Raw genomic sequence first — 20054 nt, forward strand, 5'->3', positions numbered from 1 at the left:
TTAGTATTCTGTGATTCCCAAGTGCCAAGAATCCATCCCCATCCCATCCAAGCCACCAAAATGCTTACACTGAGGCCAGCCTACTCTACACAAAGAAACCTTAGCTTAAAAAAAGACAGAGACCAGTGATTGATCCCTGGCCTTGTGTGTGGAAAGCCCTTAGTTACATGGGGGGGGGTGTCTAGGGGTATCTATGTAACTCTATTATTCATTTATTCTGGTTGTTTAAATAGAGTCTTGCTGTGCAGCTCAGCCTCATCTGGAACTGATAGGCAGCCCAGGGAATCCGACCACAGTCCTCTTGAATACTGGGATTACTAGCTGATTTTGAATTTTCTAGATGAGTATAATAGCTAGTATTTTCTTTGCGAATGAGTCTTTTACATTAGTCTGTGTTAGACGATTTGCAGATCTCATCTGTTTTAAGTCTTAACATAACCCCGGGGCAAAGATACTATACATTACCACTTGACAGCAAGGAAATGAGACTCAGCTATATACTAAGCCATTTCTTTAAGAGAAATCCCGGTTTTACTCCAGACCCCATGATTTAAACAAGAAACAAGTTCCTGGAGTGCCGGTTTTATTGGCATTTGTTGATGGAAGGGCATGATGTATGAAGATGTGAGTTTTAGGGTGCTGAATACCAAGTCTACATGAAGATAGCACTAGTTTTCAGGAAGTCTAACACCTTGAAAGACTTTTTCATACTCTTCAATGACGAAACTGCAAACACTGCTTAACAATGATGACCCTGACGTACAAGTTATCTGAAACCCTTACGAACTGACAGAATTTTCGAGCTCTGGGTTTACAAATAAGGAACCCAAAGAATTCAGCAACTTTCTCACGTTCATACTGAAAGTGTCAGTCATAGTCAATGGGCTGTATGTTTTGACACGGTCTTCCAATCAGCAACCCGTTACCAAGTTGTCTAGCGCTGCCAATCTAAATCCCTCCGCTTTACCGTAATGTACTGGGAACCTCCCCAAGCTCAGTTCCCTCGTTGAGCCCCGCCTTCCCTCCGCCCCGTCGCTTTTCCGTCCCACATTACGTCTACAGCCCCGCCCCTTGCTTCCCTAAGTCCCGCCCTCTCCCAGCAGCTTTGTAGGGTCCTTCCTAGTTGTATCTTTATCCCTGATTCAGCTCCACCTTCCAAGTTTATCCAAAGCTCCTCCCTTTCTTTCTCGGGACCCTCAGGCCCACTCTTCCGGCCGCCGGGTAGCATCAAGGCGCCGCTTTCCGGAGGCTCCGCCTCCTAGCCACAAGCCCCGCCCAACCGGCCTATTCTTCCCCCGTCGCCCCGCCCCTGCCCATAACTGCGGGCCCCTGCGGCTTCGGTGGCGTCCCTCGGACTCCGAGCCCTGCCCCCAGCTCCGCCTCGCCCTGCGCTCCCGCCCCGTCCCGCCCTGTCGCCTTCCTCAGAGACCAAGGCTAGGTCCCTATCGCAGCAGCCGCACCAGCGAGAGGGAGGGAGCAGGAGGCGGCGGCAGAGGGGGAGGGGAGAAGGGCGGGCTCCTCAAGCCCAGCCTCGCGCTGCCCGTCCGTGTTCGCAGATTCGCCACAAACGGCCTGAGGACCCCCCGGCTTTCCACGCTGCGACTGCAGTCTCCAGAAACTCCCCGAGAACATGGAGGCACTCCTCTGGACCTATCCGGCGTCCAGACGTCTTTTCCAGTCCCAAAGGATGGTCGCTCGCGTCTCAGCGGACCGGCGGGGAACAGTGGCGAAAGTGCGTCTAGGCAGCGCCACGGGGCCGCGTTTACTCTGGCGGACGCCGTCGCCGTCGCTGCTGCTGCTGCCGCCGCTGCCACAGCCTTTGCCGCCACGGTCTCGCTGCCGCTGTCCCTGTGCCGCCTCCGGGAGCCCCCTTATTGTCCCGGCGTCATCGGGTTGCCAGGCCAGAAGACCCCAAAGCTCGGGAAACGCGAGGGTGCTTGCGGAATTGCGACACTGGGGCGCCGGCGGGACCGGGAGCGGCAGGGGTCAGCGCGGGAAGCCGGGCCAGAGCGTGCGGGGCAGGAGCCGGGGTGGCCAGCTCCCCGCCCCGGAGTTCGGGTTTCCCCCTCCCGGCCCGTCTTTCCCCGCTGGCCTCCCCACGCGGGGTCGGAGCCCCGGCGGGCGCCCCCGGCGATGAGCCCGGACTGGAGGTGGCCGGTGAGTACGGGCCGGGTCCGGCGACAGTACAGTGGAGAAGGAGCCACCCAGGCGAGGCGCTCTAGGCGCCTCCTGGCCCCTCGAGCGGGGAGAATTGACAGACCATTCGTTCGCGGCGAGCGTCCGCGGCAATAGTGTGTGTCCTTTGGTGCTGCCTGGGCCAGTGGCAGGAGGGAACCCTTGTTTGACTTGTTATACTTTGACAAAAAGGAAGCGGCGCAGCATCCGGGAGACCGTGCTCGGGCACCGCGGCCCTGGTCCCACCCCCTTGTCCCGTACTTCCTTCAGCTCCTAGAGTTCCTGGGAGTAGATGCTTCCTCCATACCTCTGGGCCCCAGGGCTCTCAGAGCTAAGTTCTGGTCACACCTTTGTGCCTCCGACACCAGGTCCCTGGGGGCACTGTGCCAGTTCGGGAACCAGGCCAACAAAGCCGGAGAGGTAGCGTTCACCAGGGACCCGGCTTGGAAAGAGTTGAGCTTGTTTGTGACTATAATTGGTTTCGTGTTGAAAGGGCACACACAGCAGCAGCAGGTAGGAAATAGAAGTGAGTTGGAGTTGAACGTGTAGCTTGGAAGTCAGAGGCTGTCGACAGAGGGACTAGAGCCGCCCACTATCTTGTTTGAGCCTCAGGAGGAGAGACTGAGAGTCAGTGTGCATTGGTGGACCCAAGCACTCTAGTTAAACTCATCCTGAGAGAAATTGGGGCAGTGACTGACTAAGCTGGGCTCTCTGGGGTTTGGTGCCATCTGCTGTCTCTACTCACCCAGAAACATTGGGGTGGGGGAGGGGTTAGCCCTTGAGAACTCTGGAACTCAGTGCCTAGATTTTCATGTTCCTGTTTGTGCCCTTAGGGCCTGGCACTTGGTAGGCCCTGGATTAATGTTGCATGAATCTGTAAATGAGGAAATAAGGGTAGTCTATGCTGTTTTCTCTGGGTAGATGATGATTTTCACATGGGTCAGGGTGAGGATCCCAATAAAGACCTCAGCAATACACTGACTATGCAAGCAGTCCAGTGGTTTCTGTTGGAATCTAGGACTGAACCAGTGGCCACTCAGGCTTACACATACGAAACTTTTATCCTTAGTCTGATCTTCCTCAACTTCCAATCTGGTGGTCTGCTCAGTCAGTTATTCATTCAACAGGCTTTTCGTTTATTTGCCACGGCTTGAGAGTCTAGTGCTTGCTAGGAACTGGGGGTTTAGAAATAGATAGGTCTGGTTCTACTGAAGATCTCTAAGTAGATTGGGAGAAGACAGAACTGGAAAATGCCACTCTGGAGGTGAGAAGAGAATGCTGTGGAAACAGTTTTTCCATGGGAGAAAAGAAGTCATAGTAAAGGTGTCATTTGAATTAGGTTTTAAAGAATTTGTAGGAGCCCACCAATCAGCACTCCTAATAGAGAGCCCTTGTACCTAGAGAGATTGTAACATTCAAGGAATAGTAGGCTGCTGTGTGTGGACAACTGTAGCTACTAAGAAGAATCTAGAAAGGAAGACTAGGGCCAGAGAGTGAAAGGAATCCCGTGAATGTTATCCTAGATAGTTTGAATATTATCCTAAGAAGCTGGGGGAGGAGTGGGAGTCTTTCAGTCATATCATTGGTATGATCACTTCTACTTTGTGAGATTTTAGCATGCCTTTAATCCCAGCACTTGGGAGGCAGAGGCAGAGAGGCAGGTGGATCTCTGTGAGTTTGAAGCCAGCCTGGTCTACAAAGCTAGTTCCAGGACAGGCTCCAAAAGCTACAGAGAAACCCTGTCTTAAAAAAAAAAAAAAAAAAAAAAAAAAAATCAAGTTGTAGGCAGGATAGCCAATAAGTTTAGAGGACCTGTGCCAAGACCTTGGTAAAGGAGCTGGCACTTACAGATGCTCTAAAGAGAGGCTGGCCAGGACATGGTGACCTTGTGAGAAGGAAGACTGGAGAAAGTAGGCTGTATGGTGAAGGGACTGGAAGCTCTTGTCAGGCATTTGCTAACTGATTGGTATATTCTAGATGTGACAGCATGGGGGTGGACTTTGATGTGAAGACCTTCTGCCACAACTTGCGGGCAACTAAACCACCATATGAATGCCCTGTGGAGACCTGCCGCAAGGTTTACAAGAGTTACAGTGGTATTGAGTACCACCTGTACCACTATGACCACGACAGCCCACCACCCCCACAGCAGACCCCACTGCGCAAGCACAAAAAGAAAGGGCGCCAGTCACGACCAGCCAATAAGCAGTCACCCAGCCCCTCTGAAGTCTCACAGTCACCAGGCCGAGAGGTGATGAGTTATGCTCAGGCCCAGCGCATGGTAGAGGTGGACCTGCACGGCCGTGTCCACCGAATCAGCATCTTTGACAACTTAGATGTGGTGTCAGAGGATGAGGAGGCCCCTGAGGAGGCTCCAGAGAATGGCAGCAATAAGGAGAACACGGAGACACCCGCGGCTACACCTAAGTCAGGCAAACATAAGAACAAGGAGAAGCGCAAGGACTCCAACCACCACCACCACAGTGCACCCGCCAGTGCTGCTCCCAAACTGCCAGAGGTGGTGTATCGTGAGCTGGAGCAAGACACCCCTGATGCACCACCCCGGCCCACTTCCTACTACCGGTAAGGCCACCACCTCCTACCTCTAGCCCTGCCAAGGAGAGTGTGAACTGTGCTTTAGCCTCATAGGTCCATGCTAGGTCTTGCATTCAGTGCTTTATAGCCATCTTTCCTTTCCTTTTTAATTTAAATAAGGCTTGGTTAGGGGGTTTTAGTTTTTGCTGGGGAGTTATTTGGGTTTTTTGTTTTTTTGAAACAGGGTTTATCTGTTTAACAGTCCTGGCTGTTCTGGAACTTAATTATGTAGCCCAGACTGGCCTTGAACTGACACCTACCTCTTGCCTTCTGAATGTTCTCTGACATTGCACCCAGCTATAGCCACCTCTTTATTCTCAGAACTCTCTCAAACAGTCATTGTTCTCGTTTCAGAGTGCCAGGCCTGTCTGAAGTCACTTGCTAGGCATCTCTGAACTGAGCTTGAGACCCAAGTTCCCTCAGCTCAAAGCCCTGCACTCACCATTTCAGCTCTGATTTCTGAATCTTTACCTTTTCACTGCATGGCTATGGCCTGGTGCTCTAGAAACCTCATCTGCACAACAGGTGCAGTGTTCTTCCCTAGGGCAGAAGACATTGACTTCAGAAGGCCCTAAATGCAGATGATAAATCTGTGGCGTAATTTCCCTACTGTTCTGTTAGTGTTACCTGTTCTTTAACAGCTTTGTAATTGACATTTCCATTGTTGACATAGTATCTCTCCAATGGTTCTTTTATTTATTTCATTTTTTTTTTTTTCTTTGTATTCCATTCCTTCTAGTCATAGTGGTCCTGTTGAAGGTGCAGACATCGTTTAACAAAACACACACACACACATCTTTTTACATTTATTTGTGTTTCTGCACATACACTTGTATCATAGCACCTGTGGAAGCAACTACGTGTGGCAGTCAGTTCTCTTCTACCATGTAGGTCCCAGGTCCCCGGATAGGATTTAGGTCATCGGATTTGGTAGCAAGTACCTTTACCCATTTAACTGTCTTGCTGGCCCTGAAGCCACAGACATAATAAAGTTAATTTCGTTAACATGAGAAAAAAATGTACAGCATGTGGGGTAGTGAACTCAGTATGTTATCAAAACCAAGTGTAAAACTCCCTTGGAGTCCTGGCTACCAAAGCCAGGAAACAGTTTATTCATTTGTCATTATTGTAAAGGCTCTTATGTAAAAAGTGGCTTTTGCCTAAAGATGCAGTCCACTTGATATTGCAGTAACTACCTGGGAATACAGTGACACTATATATCTATATCTATACATATAGATATAGATATCTTTTCTCCCACTTGTCCAAGTTTTACTACTTTCTCTCCTTTTATCTGTTCAGCTCCCCCCTTTCTGGTTTTTTTGCTCTTTTCTCTTAGAATTTACTACCATGCTTCTTCCCCCCTCTCCCCAACAGGCCCCTCTTTGGGCCTTCCTCTCCGCTGGTGGCTCTTGGCATGCATAATATGTTCTCATAGGCATTCCAGCCCAACTTACTCAGCTCCTTCTCTTCCACCCCCCACACAGTCACTTTTCTCCTGGGATCAGCTCTTTTCTCTAGAGGAGCAGTTTTCAGCTAATGCATTGCAGTCCGTTGGGGGTTATGTTATTGTAAGTATCATAGTTAGCAAAATTCCCCATATTTTGGTAATAACTTTTGTAAAAACTTGAGAAGGTCTGAGATCGTCACTCAAATAACATCATTTTCCCTTGCTCAAATTCCAGTGTACTTCATGAGGGGGAGGGGGAGGGTGGTGTGTCAGCTGTTGTGCTAAGAATTACACATGACACACAGCCCACCTATCTGTGCCACAGTCTGTACTCTGGAAGCCTGTGGGAATGTGTTATGTACCATCACATACTGTCATGTGTCAAGGCAGAGGAACAGGCAAGACCTGAAGTATAAATGAGCTAGTGCAACCCCGAGGACCATCCAGGTACGGCACACCGGCTCTGATCATACCCTTATTCCAGGAGCATGGTTTGAACTCACCTTGGGTAAGAGGAAAAGGGCTAAGGAAAAAGCTGCCTCCTACACACATTTTAGTCTCTCTCCTCCTTGCTACCCCCAAAATGCCTTTCAATTGAACAACACTGAGGATCTATTTCTGTATAGTGAATCATGATCCCTGCCTGTCTAGAGAAGGAGTTAGGCACACACAGCTATAATTCAAGGCAAAGTGGGTTAGGGCTATACAAAAGCTAATAATAAAGTTGACATTTATTGAATAGTTGCTCCATTCAAAGGACTGTTCTAAACATTTCCTTTTATTAACTCGTTTCATGTTTACAACAGCAATGTCAGGTGGGTCATATTAGCATTGCCACTCTATAGATAAGGAAACTAAGGCTCAGAGAGCTTAAGGCTTAAGGTTACGTACTGTCATACAGAGACAGGCAAATGGCCCCAGAGCTTCTGTGCATCTGGCCTGCTTGTATTCATTTTTCATGTGGAGAGAGGAATTAACATTCTGCTGTAACATGAGGTGTACCACATGATTTAGCTGCTTAGTCCCCCCTCCCCCTTAAATACAGGGCCTCATATATCCAACTCACTGTGTAGTAGCATTGAGCTTTTGATTCTTCTACTTCTTGAGTGCTAGGATTTACAGTTATGCCATCACACCTGGTTTTATGGGGTGCCAGGGATTGAACCAGGGCTTTGTACAAGGTAGGCAAACATTCTGTCAACTGCAATGTCATTTAAAGTTATCATTTACTGAATATAGCCCTCATCCTTTTATCAGTAAAGCTTTAATACAGGGCAGAGTGGTGATGTCCTGTTAAGAGCCAAAGTCCTGTTCTTGTCTTGTACTCTATAGTTGGTAATGCTGGAGTCTAGGTGGACTAAGGCAGGGCCAGGTGGGTGTTTTTTGTAGCAACCTGGAGCAGCCCCTGCTCTAGGCCTGCTAGCTTGGAAAGTGCCAAAGTGGTTGTGAAAAGGCTGGGGCCAGAGATTAGATGCCAGCTCTGTCACTCCCTAGTGATTGAACCTATCTGTCATAGGTTATTAACAATTTTTTTTCAAAGCTTCACTTTCTTCATCTACAAATAAACATGATAAGAACACTGATCTGCTAGCTGTAATAGAGAATAGATGTAATTTGGCCTGGTGCCTTGCCCATAGTAAATGCCCAGTCAGTCATGGCTATTATTGTCTTTCAAGGCTGTCCAGAAAACAAGCAGTATGTAGCTCTTGAAAGACCCCTAGCACCTTCTGAAAGAAGGTCCATGGTGTCTTTGGTACTTGTCAGCTTTGCTAAAGCAAGCTTGTATTCATTTGCCAATATTGTCCAAAGAACTGCCTTCCTCTGACTGTACAATCCCCCATATTCCCATGATGAGCCCTCATTGTTCCAACATTTTGCCTTTTAGAAGGTATAGCTAAGCCTCTATACCTACAACATGAGTACTAGAGAGGTAGGCCTGTGTTTATGATCAAGCTTTAGGCACTTTCTTACAAGTAAGCTAAGGAAGTTAACTTCCCCCACTTTAGGTTTCCTTTTCTGCAAGACAGAAATGATTCTAGTAACTATGACTGTGGGGTTAAGGTAAGGCTAGAATGAGACATGCATACATGGACAGAGGCTGAGTGCTTGGAGGCAAGCACAATGCTTTGTCTGAGGGGAAAAGATAGCAGCAATGTGATGCCAAACTACCTGTGTGTACTTCAGGTACATCGAAAAGTCTGCAGAGGAACTGGATGAGGAAGTGGAATATGACATGGATGAGGAGGACTACATCTGGCTGGATATCATGAATGAGCGACGGAAGACTGAGGGTGTGAGTCCTATCCCACAAGAGATCTTTGAGTACCTAATGGACCGGTTGGAGAAGGAATCCTACTTTGAGAGTCACAATAAAGGTGACCCCAATGCACTAGTGGATGAAGATGCTGTATGCTGTATCTGCAATGATGGAGAGTGCCAGAACAGCAATGTCATCCTCTTCTGTGACATGTGCAACTTGGCTGTGCACCAGGAGTGCTACGGTGTCCCCTATATCCCTGAGGGCCAGTGGCTGTGCCGCCGTTGCCTGCAATCACCTTCCCGTGCAGTTGATTGTGCTCTGTGCCCCAATAAGGGTGGTGCCTTTAAGCAGACGGATGATGGCCGCTGGGCCCACGTGGTGTGTGCGTTGTGGATACCTGAGGTCTGCTTTGCCAACACAGTCTTCCTAGAACCTATTGACAGCATTGAACACATCCCACCAGCCCGCTGGAAGCTCACCTGCTACATTTGTAAACAGCGGGGCTCTGGAGCCTGCATCCAGTGCCACAAGGCCAACTGCTACACAGCCTTCCATGTGACATGTGCCCAGCAGGCTGGCCTTTACATGAAGATGGAACCTGTGCGGGAGACGGGTGCCAATGGCACCTCCTTTAGTGTCCGTAAGACAGCCTACTGTGACATCCACACACCCCCAGGTTCTGCTCGCCGCCTGCCTGCCTTATCCCACAGTGAGGGTGAGGAGGAAGAGGATGAAGAAGAAGATGAGGGTAAGAGCTGGAGCTCAGAGAAGGTTAAGAAGGCCAAGGCCAAGTCCCGGATCAAGATGAAGAAAGCTCGGAAGATCTTGGCCGAGAAGCGGGCAGCAGCACCTGTGGTGTCTGTGCCCTGCATTCCTCCACACAGGTACATGGGCAGCAGTAGGCAGGAAGGGGAGAGGAGAAGCCCTCAGAGGGACTGTGGGGCCTAATTAGAGTGGCCTGCAAGCCTTCATATCAGAGCTGCTTGGAAGTGAAAGTCAAAAAGTGGTCATCTAAACCTGATGGTGGTGGCACGTGCCTTTAATCCCAGCATTTGGGAGGCAGAGGCGGACAGATCTCAGTGAGTTTGAGGCCAGCCTGGTCTACAAATTGAGTTCTAGGACAGCTAGGACTGTTACAGAGATAAACCCTTTCTCTGGGGGTGGGAGTAGGGGGGGGGGTTGGGGCGTGATCTTAAGTCACCACCTGACTTTTGCATTAGGTGCCAGAAACTCTGAACCTTTATCTAGAAGATGGAGTACGTATTTAAGCTGCCCTTCTTTTTCACGGTGTGGTTTGTTAAGATGAAACACCCACTGAGGAAAAGTGATCTTCCCATGAAAGAATCAGTGAAAAGTGGGGAGGAGAAGGCTCAGAAAGTTGTGAAGGTGATAGGATACAGCTCAGTTGTCAGATGTGCTTAGCATCTATTGAGATCTGGGTTCAGTCCCCAGCACAGAAATAAGTACATAATATGTGCAACTTGATTATGCACAGAAATGCTGCAGTGTTGTCTGTGACCCTGAGGGCCACCTTCCCTTGTTGGCGACTGCCCTGTGGAGTGCTGCTCAGTCAGGCTGTAATTGATTGTCAGTTGTTTTTAGCTGTCTTGTGTTGTCTGGTTGACTTCACTATAAGTTTCTGTCCCTGTAGTTTATCTTCACTTGATCTTAGCAAAGAGGCCAACAGGTGGTGGGGTACATTATCTTCCCCACAGGCTCAGTCTGAGAGGTCAGAGTCTAACTGTGCCCTGGGCTGCTGTGTGACTAAGCAGACTTAGGGGCAGACTGATGCTGTTCTGCTTAGTGATATAAGCTTGGTTTTCTCTCTGCTGTGTTGTGCCATTGAAGGCACTGTTAATTATGTCTCAAACCCAGAATTCCAAGCTACTTCTCTTCCTCTTCTTTTTGAGATAGAATTTCTTGTAGTAGGCTGGGCTTGAACTCCATATAGAGCCAAAGATTATCTTGAGCTTCTGGATCCTTTTGCCTCCACCTCCTGAGTGCTTGGATTATAGGTGTGAACTACTTACTATGTTTGGTTTTCCAGACCTTTCTGGTGAGCATCATAGCCCCCACTTGTCCTGATTCAGGAACTCTTCCTGGCAGTCACACAGAACCTAGCAGGTTTTTACTTTGTTCCCTGATTTCCAGACTCAGTAAGATCACCAACCGCCTGACCATCCAGAGGAAGAGCCAATTCATGCAGAGGCTACACAGCTACTGGACTCTGAAACGACAGTCACGGAATGGGGTCCCACTGCTCCGGCGTCTGCAGACACACCTTCAGTCTCAGAGGAACTGTGATCAAGTCGGGGTACTGTGTCCAAATCCCTGTGGACTGTGGAAACTAGTACCAAAAGGGCAAGGACCAAAATTTGTAGTGATAGCCTCCAACATCAAAGAGCTTAAGTTTTTTTCACCTTTAAATTAACCCCCAAAGCAGGGTCAACATGAAATCTATATATTACCAGGTTGGTGGGAAGGCAGTGTTCCTGTGTGCTCATTAATTCAACAAATATACTGAACATTATCTTGGTGTTAGACACTGGTAACATGTAGATGGAGGTACTACTGATAAATTCCTGGGCTTCCTCCTTGACTTGCCCTGCCCTTGTCCTAGGTTTCCTGCACTCCTCTTCTAGACTCTTCTCTGGCTCTCTCACCATCTGATGCCCCTTTTATCTCTACAGAGAGATTCTGAAGATAAGAACTGGGCCCTCAAAGAACAGCTCAAGTCCTGGCAGCGGCTCCGGCATGACCTGGAGCGAGCTAGACTTCTGGTGGAATTGATCCGAAAGCGAGAGAAACTCAAAAGGGAGACGGTGAGTGCTCCTGGGCCAGCCCTGGAGGAGGTAGTGTGTGTGTGTGTATCCCTGGCTTCCCAGCCCATAATACCATCGAGTGTCCTAGCACTGTATGCTTTTAAGACTGTGGGAAGCTGAGTACCAAAGGAGACTGCACAGAATCCTAACCTCTGACCCAGGCAGCTCAGGCCAGGAGTTCAAGGAAGGGGGACCAAAGTAGATAGAGACAGCTTTCTTTCAATGGGGCTAGATGAAAAAAGCATGTTCCTAAGCCAGCAGGGACCATCTCCTTTGACCTTTGCTGAGGGACTGGCTAGGGCCTGGCTGATCCAGCCTTTTTATGTGCCAGATCAAGATCCAGCAGATTGCTATGGAAATGCAGCTGACCCCTTTCCTCATCCTCCTCCGAAAAACCTTGGAGCAGCTCCAAGAGAAGGACACAGGCAACATCTTCAGCGAGCCGGTCCCTCTGTCTGAGGTAACCGAATTGGACGAAGTAAGAATCCCTTCCCCTCACTCCAACTTCTTTCTCTTCTCCCAGTTGGACCCCTGCTGCAGGTCTGGCCCAGGGACTAGGTGGGGACCTAAACATAAAGGGTTTGGTGACTCTGGGGCAGGATGAACTAGAGCCTCATCTATCACCTGGATTCTTGTCCTTATTGCACCCCAAGAACTCAGGATAGGAGGCTGTCCTTACTCCTTCCCCAGAGTCTGCCAGATGAATAATCCCAGGCAGGAAGATTACAGTGGAAGCTTTAGAAGGTTCAAAATCTAAAGAGCCAGCTCTGAAGCCCAGGGCCACTTTTCTTTCTGAAAGCTATAAAATGAGACATGTAAGGCAGCAGCCTTGCCACAAACCTTATGATCAGTAAGAACACAAGGCAGTACAATTTGTAAAGAATTCTCATGACTTTTTTTTTCCCTTATTTTAAAGCTGCCTATGGTTCTAGGAAATAGATTTACCTGCATTTTCATCACCATTTTCCAGGAGAGGAAAATAAGGCCCGGAGAGGTTGAGAGACTACTATGGTTACACATCTTGTGACTAGTAAAGTCAGGATTAGAACTTCCCTTGTACTATATGCCTGACTCTTAACTGTGGTGGGAGGAGGTTGCTAGATGCATTTTAGGGGTGGGAGGACTGTTAAAGAGTAGGGTTTGGGAGAATAAGAACAAATCTCCACTTAGACACTTACCCTGCCCTCCCAGGTACCTGACTACCTAGATCACATCAAAAAGCCCATGGATTTTTTCACCATGAAGCAGAACTTGGAGGCTTATCGCTACTTGAACTTTGATGATTTTGAGGAGGACTTCAACCTCATTGTCAGCAACTGCCTAAAGTATAATGCCAAGGACACCATCTTCTACAGGGCAGCGGTGCGACTCCGTGAGCAGGGTGGTGCTGTGCTCCGGCAAGCCCGGCGCCAGGCAGAAAAAATGGGCATTGACTTTGAGACGGGCATGCATATCCCTCACAACCTGGCTGGAGATGAGGCCCCACACCACACTGAAGATGGTGGGTGATGAGTCATCTGCATGCATAGAGGCCAATGCCAGAGATGGACAGCTTTCCAAAAGTCCCTTCCTGGGAGCAGGCAGTACAGGCAGAAAGCAGCTGAGCAGCAGCAGGCTATCCCCAGGAATGCTCCCTAAGAAGCCAGACAGGGTGAATGGATAGCTGGGCCACCATTCTACATACTAGTGCTGCCATTTTGCAGTGCTTCCTGGGAGAAGCCAATGGGAAGAATGGGTTCCTGCTGCCTGCCCAGGTTCAAGGGGCCCAATGGGCTGCCCTGAGCCTGACCTTTCTCCCCCAACTCTCCCTGGCAGCAGAGGAAGAACGGCTTGTCCTGATGGAAAACCAGAAACACCTGCCAGTGGAAGAGCAGCTGAAATTGTTGCTGGAGCGGCTAGATGAAGTCAACGCCAGCAAGCAGAGTGTGGGCCGTTCCCGGCGTGCAAAAATGATCAAGAAAGAGATGACGGCATTGCGGCGGAAGCTTGCTCACCAGCGGGAGACTGGCCGGGATGGGCCTGAGCGTCATGGCCCCTCTAGCCGGGGCAATCTGACACCCCACCCAGCAGTCTGTGACAAGGATGGACAGACAGACAGTGCCGCAGAAGAGAGCAGCAGCCAGGAGACAAGCAAAGGTCTGAACCCCATAGCAAGGAAGACCCCAAAACAAGTTAGATTTTGGCTGTGCAGTACATACTCAGCCCTGCTGTCCTCTAAGTAGAGGTCCTTCCTGCATAACTAGCTGCACTTTCTTCTTCATTTCCCAGTCAGGAACCTCATAGCTGCCTTTCTGGCTGTTAGTATGAGTTGTTCTAAATCCTTAACCCCAAAATCATCTCCCCAATTGTAGACAGAGTAATGATCCTATATTCCCAGAATGTGATCCTGGACATCTACCTTTTCATGTCAGGCCCCTCACCAACTCTCCTTCTCTCTTTCTCTGCTCCAGGCCTGGGTCCCAACATGTCCTCAACCCCCGCACATGAGGTGGGCAGGAGAACCTCAGTTCTGTTCTCCAAAAAGAACCCGAAGACAGCTGGACCGCCCAAGAGGCCGGGCCGGCCCCCCAAAAACCGGGAGAGCCAGATGACCCCCAGCCATGGAGGCAGTCCTGTGGGGCCCCCCCAGCTCCCCATCATGGGCTCCCTTCGTCAGCGCAAGAGGGGTAGGAGCCCCCGGCCCAGTTCGAGTTCAGACAGCGACAGTGATAAGTCCACAGAAGACCCCCCAATGGGTGAGCCTCATCATCACCCAGCCCCTGCCCCCAAGAGAGTGAGCAGAGCAGCCATTCTTCCCAGCATACTTTGAGCTCTCCCTTCATTTCCCTATAAAAGACAGCTAGAAGGGCCCTTAGGAGTCCTTAAATTCCCTCCCCTCAGCCTTCACTTGTGAAAACTGAGGCCCAAAGATACTGACCCAGCCAGGTTCCCATCCAAGCCCGTCTCCCCGTATCACTTTACCTTTTCTCTTCTCTCCTTCCTTGGGGAACTTCTTGCCCTTTAAGTCCTTTGTGTCTTTAGGCCAAGGAAAGGTGAAGGTCAGTGCAGAGGTTTGGCTCGCTATGGTAGAACTGCTCAGAGCTATCTTTGCTGGCCAAAGTTGCAGGATTTTTTCAGCCCAGAAAGAGAACCTAGACTCACTCCACCTTGCCTCCATGCTAGCTTTGATCTACAGCTTTCTGACCAATTGGTTTCTTCCCTCCTCCTCTTCCCTCCAAGACTTACCAGCCAATGGCTTCAGCAGTGGGAACCAGCCAGTGAAGAAGAGTTTCTTGGTATACCGTAATGACTGCAACCTTCCCCGGAGCAGCTCAGACTCTGAGTCCAGCAGCAGCAGCAGCAGCAGTGCCGCCTCAGACCGGACCAGGTATTAGCCCTGAGTATGGGATGCAACCTTCAGGATGCCTTTCCAGGTTCTCCCATGGAAGCTGAGTGGCAGCCATTTTCGTTCAAAGGAAGGAGTTCAAATCCAGTGTCCCTACAAAATACATGAGATAATCAGTTACCCTGACAGAACAGGGATTCTATTAGGTTAAGCTGATGCTTTATAGAGCAATGCAAACTGGTGCCTTGACCTTCAGACATACTTTATTTTGGGCACTAAGATGTTTCTAATAGCTGAATACAGATGCTGGAGAGATGGCTCAGCAGTTAAGAGTACTGGTACTCTTCTGTAGGTCCCTGGTCCAATTCCCAGCACCCACATAGTGTAGCTCCAGTTCCAGGAGATTCTGATACCTTCTTCTGGTTTCCACAGGCACTGCAAACACATGGCACATAGACATACATGCAGGCAAAATGCCCCTGCAGATAAAATAAATGAAAAATGGAGGTGAGGGTAGGGTGTGCCAGAGAGACAGCTCAGTGGTTAAGAGAACTGGTTGCTCTTCCAGAGGACCTGAGTTCAAGTCTCAGCACCCACATGACAGCTCACAATAGTCTGTAACTCCAGTTCCAGGGCATTTGGCATCCTTATACAGACTTACATGGAGACAAAATAACAATTCACACTAAAAAAAAAAAAAAAAAAAAAAAAATGCCCAGGAGAAGTAGGATTAAATTTATTTAAAAGTAAAATAAAATTTTTAGTTCTTTTTAAAAAATCAGTTCCAGGGGACTAGACACCCTCACATAGACATACATGTAGGCAAAACACCAATGTACATGAAATAAATAAATTATTTTAAAAAATCAGAGGGTCAAGCCAGGCAGCAGTAGCTTACACCTTTAATCCCAACACTCAGGACGCAGAAGCAGGGGGATCTCTGTGAGTTTAGGGACAACCTAGTCTACAGAGTAAGTTCCAAGACAGTGAGGGCTACACAAAGAAACCCTGTCTCAAAAAACAAACAAAAATCAGAGGATCAGCTGGGTATGGTGGTGCATACCTGTAACTCCAGCACTTGGGAGGTTGAAGTAGGATTGCTGCAAGCTCAAGGTCAGCCTGGGCTATAGAGTAAGTTCCAGTCTAGCCATGGCTACATATGTACCCTGTCTCAAGGACTGGGGATGTAGCTCCTTGGTGGAACACTTGTCTAGCTCGTGTGAGGCCCTAAGATCAATCTCAAGTACTTCAGAACAATAAATTATTCTCCTAGAGGATTGGACAGCTCTGGTCGGTATTGTTTATGGACAGGCAGGCTTTCTACTCAGTGACTGATGGGAGCTCTACATTAGTTGGATTACTAGCCTAACCCCTAAGTATGAGTTGCAAACTTCATACAGTCTCTACTTCTCAAAAGTCTAGATTTTGCGTGTGTAACAAGGAGGAGGACCCCTGCCATGCAGTTCCCCATTTCCCCCTCTGAATTTCATTCTAATTGTTTTTCCACAGCACAACACCCTCAAAACAAGGCCGGGGCAAGCCCTCCTTCTCTCGGGGCACATTCCCAGAGGACAGCAGTGAAGATACCTCAGGCACTGAGAATGAGGCCTACTCCGTGGGCACTGGCCGCGGCGTGGGCCACGGCAGTAAGTACCCTCACCCAAAGTCAGGGGTGCTGGGGACCCAGTTTCAAGGCCTTGCCAGCTCCCCAGCTGATGATCCGCCCCCTCTCTCCCATTCCTGTGAAGTGGTAAGAAAGAGTCTGGGTCGAGGAGCTGGCTGGCTGTCAGAGGATGAGGACTCCCCATTGGATGCTCTGGACCTTGTGTGGGCCAAATGCCGAGGTTATCCATCATATCCAGCTCTGGTAGGCCTATGGTTTCTCTCCTTACCCCTTACTTTCCAAACTTAGGACTGGTATTCATAAGCATAGCCCTGCCAAGCTACAGAGCACGGGGCTCCTTAGCAGGTAGACTGATAGACAAATGTAGCTTGAGTACCCCAGAGAGATCCCAGTCAGTTTCCCACCTCTCCCTATCTCTTCTCTTGCCCTTTAGACTCTGAAATAATATGACAAGGTCAACACTACAGTCTCAGTAGCATATTCTTCAGTTATAGTCTTCACATTCTTAGATAGTGGTAGCTTTGGGGACAGACTGACCTAAACCAAAATGGGCTTGTATTATACCCTCAGATCATTGATCCAAAGATGCCCCGAGAAGGTATGTTCCACCATGGGGTTCCCATCCCTGTACCACCACTGGAGGTTCTAAAACTTGGGGAACAGATGACACAGGAAGCCCGAGAGCACCTCTACCTCGTTCTCTTTTTTGACAACAAACGAACCTGGTAAGGAAAGGGGGGGGGGTGATTTGGTGTGACCTAAAGCCATAGATATAAACACAGCCAACTGTGATGATGTGGGGCAAGCTGCCAAGAGACACAACAGATTAAGTTATTACAAGGTGTTGAGGGGACAGACTTAGAATAGCTCTAAGCAAAAAGGGTATTTTATCTTGAGTATGATGGGCTGAGTGGGCAGTAGCTGGCAAACAGCTGTAACTACAAACAAAAGATCATCAGTGACTGGCAAATTTAGGGTGGCTCCCTGCCCACACTCAGATGTCTTCTAGACTTTATTTTTCCCACCTTTTCATCTATAGTAACCAGGGGGGAAAAGCAAGCATAAACATTTCAGCTTTATACTCATGAGGCAGAGGCAGGTGGATCCCTGAGTTTGGGGCCAGCCAGGACTACACTGAGAAAACATGTCTCAAAAAAAAAAAACAAAAAGGAGAAACAGGGATTTAAAGCCATTTTTTTTGTTAATGATAATGTGTATAGTCTCCCTGAAACAGCTGGGACAGGGTACCTATTTAAGGCTTTTTGTACCTATAAAATACCCTGTGGTTATGCTATAGAATTGTCTTCCTGGTGAGAAATCCTCATACTTAAGAAATTAATAAAGGAATGTCTCTTTAATAGTACCATGCAACTGGTTCTGGCTAATGCACAAAAGGGAACCAGCCTCAAACAGAACATTTAACCAGCTTATATTGGTCTTAGGCTATATATTCCACATACACTGTCATCTTAAATCTCAATGGTCCCAGGTTGTAAGATAGGAGCCTGCAAGTCTGGCCACTTGGGCAGATGCGAGATTTATACAGCAAAGAAATTGTCATAATTAAGTGCACCAGTGTTGTTCTTTTCTGAATAGTTGTAACCCAGGGTCATCTTGCCCACTTGGCAGGATTATGCTTTCCCTGATAAGAGGTTCATTTAATGGCAGACTAGCCATTAATGATGGCTGTCATTTGCACTGCCACCTTGAGATGACCCTTAGAGGAATGTTGTTTGACATGGGAATGGGCCTAATGGCTGGTTTTACATCAGTATTGCCTCCTTTTGTTCTGGGAGTGCAGATTAATTGGAGGTCAATCTTGGTGATTAGCAGAAACATTTTCTCAACAACCCTAGACTGCCATAATGGTACAAAAGTTTCTTTGCTACAGTTTCTAACACCCGTGGTTAGTCCACTATTCACCTTCCAGTCATATCTAGGGCAGAACTCTTTACCTAACTTCTACTAGTATAACTTAATATTTCCTAAGTAAGTCTTTTAGTTAGCCTTTTATAGCATCAATTTTATTACTTGAGGCTTCTATTATCAGTTATTCCTCCTAGTATAACTGATAGTTATTTCCCCTACTATAACTGTTGACTGGGCTATTCTCAATATACTACATGGTTCCTTGAAAGCAAGGATACTGAGAATCCGGCATTTCTAAATGCATGGAGTGTGGATGGGCTACTACTTGTTCCCCCTGAAATCCATGTGTCATCTCTTTACCTTGTCTGACAGGCAGTGGCTTCCCAGAACTAAACTCGTTCCTCTGGGTGTGAACCAGGATCTAGACAAAGAGAAGATGCTGGAGGGCCGCAAGTCCAACATTCGAAAGTCAGTGCAGATTGCCTATCACAGAGCTCTGCAACACCGCAGCAAGGTGCAGGGTGAGCAGAGCAGCGAGACCAGCGATAGTGACTGATATTGTCAGAGCCCAACTGCAGTGCTCTGTGACCGCTCTCCTTCCCTTTGATCACTGTCCTGGAGTGGTGCCGCCCTCTGCACTGATTAATTCCTGGTCTTGGGGCCAGTCTCAGGGGAAGTTGGGTAGGGGAGGTCCCTCCTGCCCTGAGTGCAGCTGGACTGTACAAAACACTCCAAGGGCCCATGGCCACTCAGTGCAAGGAGAGGAGAGGTCCCACAGGTCAAAAAGAGCTCAAGACCTCATGGTGTTGTAGGGCAGGATGGTGGGCCATGGTGAGAATACTACATAAAACAGGCCATACCACCACCCCTACCTGCTTATGCCAGGGGAATAACTGCCTAGAGGCCTGAGGCCCTTGCAGGTGGTAAGGTAAGCCGGCATTATCCCAGCCTAGCAGTGGAATTGATGTCTGTCTAGCCTGGAAGAGGGGCACTAGGTGACCCCTCCCCTGCTGTTGTAAATACTGTAATTATTGGAGAATTTAAATTATTCTCATTTGTAACTGCGTTTCCGGGTCGCGCCAGAGTCATTTGGTACTAAAAAAAAGAAAAAGGAAAAAAAAAAAAAAAAGAATGGAGCTTGTCTCTATTTCCTTTCTTTTCCCATAGAATCCCCCTACCTTTCAAACTGGTTTGTATTTATTTCAAAGGAAGAAAATATATTGATTCTTAGAAAATAAAGTCTACTTAGAGTTCTTTTTTCTTGCCTTCTACCAGGGCAGAAGGATTCAAAGGGACATACTTGTGCCCAAGGGTTTGCTGACTGCTATGCAGTGCATGCTAGGCATAAGACAGCACATCAGCAAGCTGGGTATGGTGGCACTGTCTTATAATCCCTGGCCATGAGATCAAGGCCAGGCAGAGTAACATAACAAAAACCTGTCTTTTAAAAGTTTCAACAACAAAGCTGAAAGCTCCCATTTCCCATGCACTGAGTGTCAGGCACTGCCCTAAGTACCTACAAATACATAGTTGTTTCTAATCCCTTCAGTAACTATGTAGTGGTCTAATTAATAACAGACCGGTTACCTCTACAGTGACAGGCCCATATTAAGAAGTACCTTAGGTTCACTGTTGTGTAATCTTCACAGTAATTATGGGGTGGGTTAATAACAGGTTGGTTATCTCAGATACTGAGATTTAGGAAAATGAACTAACTTGCCAAAGTTCCTACTATTAACAAGTTGTAGAGCTAGGATTTAAACTCAGGCCCATTTGTCTGGAAAGCTGGCTCTTCGGCCAGCATGCTAACAGATGAGTTCACTGCTGACTTCCTTTGTGGATTCCACATGTTTCAACTCCTTTGTTAGGACTGTAGCTTACAAACACTACAGTTGAGACCTTAATTGGAAACAGAGTTGTACAAGACTGTTCAT

The 20054-nt window shown here is 48.2% G+C and overlaps 1 protein-coding gene across 9 annotated transcripts; it reads left to right on the top strand.

Moving 5' to 3' along the window:
- Window positions 1–1792: 1792 nt before the first annotated feature.
- Window positions 1793–19374, top strand: Brpf1 (bromodomain and PHD finger containing 1). 9 transcript variants are annotated; one of them, XM_051203795.1, is made up of 14 exons: window positions 1797–2157; window positions 4153–4758; window positions 8405–9364; window positions 10632–10794; window positions 11171–11302; window positions 11634–11780; window positions 12494–12803; window positions 13118–13438; window positions 13753–14037; window positions 14522–14669; window positions 16137–16273; window positions 16376–16494; window positions 16822–16976; window positions 18493–19374. In XM_051203795.1, exons 2-14 carry the CDS (start codon window positions 4163–4165, stop codon window positions 18674–18676), a joined length of 3657 nt encoding a protein of 1218 aa, XP_051059752.1. In that variant the 5' UTR covers window positions 1797–2157; window positions 4153–4162; the 3' UTR covers window positions 18677–19374. The 9 variants fall into 9 exon arrangements, with proteins under 9 accessions (XP_051059755.1, XP_051059749.1, XP_051059748.1 ...); XM_051203796.1 differs by having other exon boundaries at window positions 11634–11762; XM_051203797.1 differs by having other exon boundaries at window positions 11634–11762; window positions 13121–13438.
- The last annotated feature ends 680 nt before the right edge of the window (window positions 19375–20054 follow it).

This window comes from Phodopus roborovskii, unplaced genomic scaffold (genome assembly GCF_943737965.1).
Source record: "Phodopus roborovskii unplaced genomic scaffold, PHOROB, whole genome shotgun sequence".
NCBI lineage: Eukaryota > Metazoa > Chordata > Mammalia > Rodentia > Cricetidae > Phodopus > Phodopus roborovskii.